General features: G+C 32.1%; 1 protein-coding gene across 1 annotated transcript; it reads right to left on the bottom strand.

The window, feature by feature from the left end:
* Positions 1-6,955, bottom strand: LOC123671734 (enhancer of mRNA-decapping protein 3). The gene is made up of 4 exons (XM_045605730.1): positions 6,650-6,955; positions 6,155-6,595; positions 3,355-3,654; positions 1-1,600 (listed from the first exon to the last, which is right to left on the bottom strand). Exons 1-4 carry the CDS (start codon positions 6,805-6,807, stop codon positions 1,117-1,119), a joined length of 1,383 nt encoding a protein of 460 aa, XP_045461686.1. The 5' UTR covers positions 6,808-6,955; the 3' UTR covers positions 1-1,116.
* Between the last annotated feature and the right edge of the window lie 583 nt (positions 6,956-7,538).

Genomic DNA, 7,538 nt, shown 5'->3' with positions numbered 1-7,538 from the left:
AAATATGTGTACAAGTCAAAGATTACTCACCCTTTATATACCAACAAGACTACTACAAAATGCAACAAAAAATAGTAGAGAGTAAATAATTTTGAAAATATAATATATTCCTTAAATAAATATTCTATAAAAATATGAAATATTAGTTGTTTTGCATCAATATCCTAGATATGAAATTTATATAAGTTCCTTTCAAACAGGGATCAAAGATTGTTCAAAACTGGGAAAAATGGAATTGACTGTGCATACAACCGATTCAAACTATTTTGTTCATTATGTCAACAAAGTTATAATGAACGACTAAAAAATAATTCACCTATATCTACTTTCACATTCTAACATTAAGGTAACATTTATCTGTATATTTTTAATAAAACATGAAAATATCAAATAATTTAACAGGAACAGTATTTCCTAATTAAATATGAAATTGGTTTATTAGATTTCTTTGAATGTGAAAGAAGAATAGTTTTCAATGATTTAAATGGAAAAAATATGTCCACAATCAATTATCAAATAATAAATCATTGACATATACTTTATAAATATCATATTGCATTGTCAACTATTGCGTTCAAAATATAGGTCAAATTTCAAAACCAAGTTAAAATTTGAAATTGAAGAAAATTTTCAAGTCATTCATAGAGAAACTATAATCAACTGAATAATTTTTATTATTTGGCAATCAAGTTGCTTTGTTACAAAATCACCCTCAATTTTTTTCATAAATAACCTCATTTTTATAGTTAAACTTTGCATTTGAGGAATTATCCAGCTGTTTATAGATCATGATGAGTTTGAAAAAAATCATTGTCCAAAAAATACTTTTTTTTTCAATCTGACTTTAAAAAGTTTAAAAGTTCATGTTCATTAACCTCAAGGCACTACTATCGATATTATTGTTTTGATGAAATAATCTTCAATTTCTCATCTTCATGAAATAGTCAAATATTTAAAACAACTCAAATTCAACTCTCGAAATACATAACAAATTGCTTTTAACAAACCTAAATATAGCATTCTTGAATATATAAAAAATAAAGTTTGAAAATTCGAGCATCCTTTTACAAGAAAAGGTCAATGAAAATAGTTATCTACAATTGGAGATGCATCAGGCTATGGGGAATCCAATTCTCTAGGATGTATGGGAATGTAAAACTTGGATCCAAATGGTGGTTTGTACTTGATACCTACTTCTGTGAAGCAACTTTCTGGTAAACCCAGATTGCAAAGATATATATTACCATTATCTGTAGTATAATATAATGGCAGAGTGGCCACTAACGAGCATTTGGGATGGAAATTTGGTGTTCCTTTTGATGGTGGATCGATTGCAAAAATGGGTGCACGGTTTCTATTTGTCCAAGCAACTAAATCTGGGTATACCTTATTCATATCAGACTCTTCACAGAGTGCCAAGAGTACAAGGTCACAATTAGAAGGCAAATCTCTGACTTTGGTGACTATAGAAGAACCCGTATGTTTGAAGAGAGACATTTCTCTTTCTACAAATTTGTTTGTTGTGGCTACCCAATGGACAATTGTACGTACACCATGACTTGCTAATTGTCTAGCAGCATTGATGCCTGTTGCACCTGGTCTGAAAAATACAAAAATGATCATCGTATATATGAAAAATGCTCATCATTTCTGCAAATCCGTTTTTTCCTTTTTGAGCAGTTGTTTCCTAAACAGATCACTCTATAATTTTGTTAATGGGAAAGAGATGACTAGCAGTTCCGTAAGTATGGCCGTATAAAGATTGTTTTCTGGATAATTCAAAAAATAACGATTTGATTGGAATGAAATTATGCATTTAGATGTAGTATAATAATTTCAATTTCCATGCACAATTTCATGTTGGTCTCTTCATCAGAACCGGCAGTCGTCATAAAGTAAAATGGGTAGTATATCTTCCAAAAATTCCAATTACACCGTGCAGCTAAAATAAAGTGCCCAATCAATGTACCATCATGACACCGCACTATAAGTTTAAGAAAAATTTATATTTTGAATTCGTCTTTCTAGTAAGAAATTGACTTTCTGTTGCCATTATAATTGCTTGAATTAAGTACATCGTACGTGTAAATTATGCTTCATCTGTTATGTTAACAGATGAACAGATTTTTTAACATTCGCAGCAAATTCCGTAGCACCCATCTACTACTCCTGTACTTGTTGAAAGTGATAGTGCAGGCAATGTTTTTGTAATATACGCCAAACTTTGGTATGAGATTTATTTAGGGCATCACTAATCCTTCTAGTACTTATTCCAGGATTATTTTGAATTGTATTCAAAATATTATCTTTCATTTCAATATGGCTCTTTTTATGATGTTCGTTGCATTTCACCGTTAGGAATCTTTCATTTCTTCGCATTTCTGGCACTTTACAGCCAGGAAATCGTCTTTCATACTGTTTTTACAACTAGTCCATTTGCATCACAAAACCCATAAATAAAAATAATATCAGCATATTCTTCATTTGAAAATTGAGAAGAAATTTTTTTAATCAATACCATACATAAATTACTGATAATCAACAAAAGTTGCATATGATCTAAATTAGGTACTTCAAATAACAATGATCTATCAAAATCATGAATACCTAAATTAATTTTGAATATACAAATTTTGCAAAAAAGCTCGAAATTGTTAATTTATTTATCATATTTTTCTCTCAATATGTCAGAAAAACTTCCACAACTTCTGTATTCATTGTACCACGTCATTAAATTTTAATGAACGTTCCTGCAACTGGGTGTCAGTGTGTTTTATGAATTGTTTAATAGAGTATTAAATTCAGTTCTTTATTTAATAAGTAGCAAGTTTATTCTTGAAAAAAATGATGTACAGACGACCAGGTGCCAAAACTTTCATTAAAATTAAATGCTGCATTGAAATTTTATTCCTCTATGCGGTGCAGGTAGCCAATAGGATCCTCCTACTGGAGGATAAAAATTTTAATGACAGCATTACATTTAAATGAATGTTCGGCAACTGGATGAGATTGTTTTCCTAGATGCAGCATCTAAAATATAATGTTCTCCTTTTGGGACTGATTATTAACTAGAACTGTATATCGGTCATTGTTCTAGATTCAATCCTTGAATTTTCATGAAAATCTATGAAAGCGTTCAAGAGTTTCACTAACATTTGACTAACACCTTTCCCTCAAATCCATAAAATTTGTATAGCTCAACTAAGAAGTACTGTTCTAGCCGACATACGGCGGTTGCGTCATTAACTTTTGAACATTTTTTCAACACACTGGCATGCTAGAGGTTACAGAGAAATTTAAGCCTTAAGGTTAGGGTAACATGCATAATTCTTTCTTCAGCAGTGAACATTTTACCTATTAGGACCACAAAGCACAACCACTGTTGGCCACTGGTGAGAATTTTGTGGTTGTAATCGATGACCGCCGCCCATAAGCGCAATCGCAATTTCGGTAGCAGCTCTTCCCATAAGCTCCACTCTTCGCTCCCATGTGAGACCGACTTTTTCAGCACATTCAAATAATTTATTCCTCAAAAGTGGGCTAATACATGGTACGGCAAGCCCTCCATCAGTTACATATCCACTAAAATCATTTTTAGGTACCTGAATTTGATTGTATGAAACAGGTCCAGAAGTGATGATATTTTGATCATGTCTGAAATTAGAAATATAATAACTGAGTATCATATAAATCATAAAAAATACTGAAAAATTTTTCAGAATTTTTTGAATATCCCAAACTGAAACCCAGATATGGCGCAATATTTGAAAGTCATTTTTCAGAAACGCCCTGTAACTCGAGAAAGAAACAAGATATCTATGATCTGCTTTCAGATATTTAATTATTTCGAAAAAAGAGATCTGGTGTCCTTGAAGATTTATTATCTAAGTCTTATAGTTCTCGAGAAGCTCTCAGTGAGCATCGAATTTGGGAAATTCTGTACAATATCTTATAGTCTTATACAGGGTTTTTAACAAATGATTGTACAGGCTTTCAGGGCAGATTTTTTTTTTCTTTCTTCAAGTTTGGAACTTCACGAAATTATACTTTTGAATTGATTCATTCCATTCCTTGGTATTTCAGCACTTGATTTAAACTTTTAAATGTCTTTTTGTCCAAAAGTTAGTTTTGTGGCAAGTATCGTTGTTGCTCTAAGGCCTTTATTTCCAAAATGCTCTCACAGAGCATCAAAACCAAAGACACCACCACTGATTTGATCTAGTTAGGGCATTAATAGGTATTCTCACATATTTAATTTTTAAATGGAACATCCCCTCCCACTATAATTTTGGTTGTTTCATTTAGCTCATTGGGGGACGTTCTCAAATGGCATCACAATATGAATTTTACTAGTTTCTACCTTTTCATATGTGGATGACCATGTAGATGTCAAAGAATAAAAAGATCAAAATATTTTGACATATTGTTACCAGAGTATGAATCAGTACAGGCCTCTTCCAGTTGATATCTACGGTGCTGCAGACTGTTAAGCACCCTACTCTGATCAGTGATCAACGGAAAAGGTACAGGATGCGGTAAGAAAGAAAACAAGGCAAGATCAGTACAAAGAGGTTTTGCAAAATTGGTTTGCTACCACAAGTCAGAGACTGGTTTTTCAATTAAGAACCATTTTTTTTATGAAAGTTAGGGCTCCTTACCACACAGACCAGTCTGTAAGAACATATTCACGTGAACAAAATATCTCTTTGTTGGATTGGCCAGATAATAGCCCCCACATGAACCCCATCAAAAATGTGTAGGGGCTAATGAACAGAGAAGTGGCTGAAGATCTGATCACATACAGAGTACAGCTCTTGGAAAGAATATCCACTTATGAAATCATCATCCACAAATGCAGCAGACTATACAATCTTGCATTGATAGTATGAGGTAAATAATTGAAGCTCTCATAGTGGCATAAGGTGGCTCAAAACAATATTAGAATTTCGTTTTCAATTATGTTGAAACAGTGTTAAACTGAATATTTCCCTCCTGTCAAAAATTCTATGTTGATGGAGAACAATTATCGAAAATTACAGCAATAATTGCATTGTAGGAAGCGAAACAGTCCTGCGATAATTGCACTGTTCATAGATGCATAGTTTCTATGCATCTTACACACTTCGAATCTATGGCAATTCCATTCTACATCAGTTTGACAAGTGAAGTAATAGCTTATTCAGAAATATTCCCCCGAATTACACTCGTGCATCAAAATGACCGGATAATTTCTCATTCCAGCGTGTTTTCTTTGAAAAACTGCATTCGGTCATTTTCATGACAACACGCTGTCATGCAAAATTATCGGTAATTTTGATGCACTTGTGCAATTACTTACGATAATTTTTATCAAACTTGATGTATTATTTGTGAAAACCATTGCCAGATGAAGTATATCAAATATATATTTTCAATTCAATATTCAAAAACCAATTTGAAAGCATTTTTAATTGAGAATTTACATCGAATCAAAGGTGCATCTAATAATTTGGCGAGGGACTGAATAGAGTTTTCTATTACAAAAAGAATAAGTTATTTCAATTTCTCAAAAAAAAAAAATGAGTACACCACTGGATTCTAATATTTCAAAAGTGACAACTCGAAAGTTTTTCGAGTTACAATTTAAAAGGGTGAGTATACAAGACTTGGGGTCAATATTATACAATGACAATATGGAATGAAAAAATTATAAAGGGGGTGTTCCATTAAAAAAAGGGCGAGTTATGTCAATTTCTCAAAAACTAGCACACTCTGATTCTATGTAGAAATATCTATAAATACCCATTTGAACTACTTCAATATATTTCACAATAGATAAGATATAGTTGATATCCGATAGCAAAATTTGAAAATCTAACACAAATGTACCACAGAAACTATAACAGCTATAGCCAATCTGTTTGTGGTATCTTTGGTATGATAAAAAAAAGCAGTGTTGTGAACACCACTTGTCTCTATCGCTAATCATAACCAGGAAATCCTACAGAATCTATGAATTGGGGATACTCTGTACATCACATAGACTTCTTATTTCAAGATAGACAGAAAAGTTCTTCATATTACTTTTGGAATTCATTTAGTGAATTCATAATATGTCATAACTTATATTAGATGATTAAACTTTCCCTTTTAATAAACAATGATTAGATCATACCTATAATTCATTGGCCTTTTTGATTCAGCTTGCTTGATAATGTCAGGCTTCTGGTTACCACTAAGTTTCTCCCAGAGTGCTTGTTTATCAAATAAAGCTAAATTGCTCTCAAAATCAAAATCCTGTGTAATTTCTTCTGTAGTAGGTGCACCAAAGCATTCCTCATCTCTCCAACCCTTTGAATATTTATTTTTTGGGTTCTTATCTCTTTTGTTACTGACATTGATTTTGGAGCAAATATCCGTTTGATGTACTTTAATAGTTTCTTCCATATGTTTGCTTCTGACACACAAGTTTCCATCCTTGTTAATATATTCAGTGGTGCTCTGATTTCTATTAGCTGCTTTTTTTGCCACTGGTTTCCTTACAATAATTGTACTAGTTTGTTGTGGTGAAGGCATTTTTCGTTCGATCAATTTCAAAGATTCAATCACATTTGAACTGAAAATAAAAATCTCAATAAAGAGATCCTAAAAGAACTGTTTCAATGCTAACCTTATTTCTACAGTTTCTTTTGACTGTTGGGGAATTCCATTATGAAATGCTCGAATTAAAGAAATCGTTGAAGGTGTCACCGATACAATTTCTCCATTATAAGTACCTAGGCCTCCTACTAATTTTATAGAAACAAGGTATCCAATCCAGTCTGCCATTTTTCAAATTTAAGTACCTAATATTTTTTGTACACAGAAAAAAGAATCACAATTATTCAAAAATTTTCGTCCTTCACTACTTCTCTATTTTCTTATTAAGGCATATGCTGATTAATTAATACACAGCAAAATACAACCAGTGATACAACATAAAACTGCTAATCAAATTAACTGTCAATTAAAACCACAGAATACTCAAATATTTAAAATATTAAAACACAAAGATATCATAGAGAATTAGAAAATAAGAAATATTTTACTATGTTGAATTTGATGCAATTCATGATCTAATGGCCAGTTGCACCGCTTGTTTAAACTTTGATTAAAAATTCAAACGTTGATACTTCATGATTTCTCTTGCACCATCTTTTAAATGACGTTTATGGCCAGTTGCACCATTAGCCTAAACATTGATTAAAAATTTAAACATTGATTACTTTCTGATTTTTCAAGAGAAAACAGATACTCCATATCTCTTTCTTATTACATTCTTAGAATATAGAAAGAAGGAACGGTAAATAAACATTTGAACCCGATCCCGAATACAAGAGAGATGAAAGCTTAGACGCGCCAATCACAATTGAGCTAGCCGAATTGAAAACGTTGCCAGCTCTATTTTCAGTACGAAGGATTGAACGAAGGAGAATATCAAAATTTTTACGACAATTCAGATAAATTGTCGATGTGGCAACGTGCATTCGGGAATTCTGTCATTTTGTTCTGGCTTTAGA

The sequence above is a fragment of the Harmonia axyridis genome, chromosome 1 (genome assembly GCF_914767665.1).
Source record: "Harmonia axyridis chromosome 1, icHarAxyr1.1, whole genome shotgun sequence".
NCBI classification, from domain to species: domain Eukaryota; kingdom Metazoa; phylum Arthropoda; class Insecta; order Coleoptera; family Coccinellidae; genus Harmonia; species Harmonia axyridis.
This window is presented reverse-complemented; position numbering and strand designations above follow the sequence as displayed.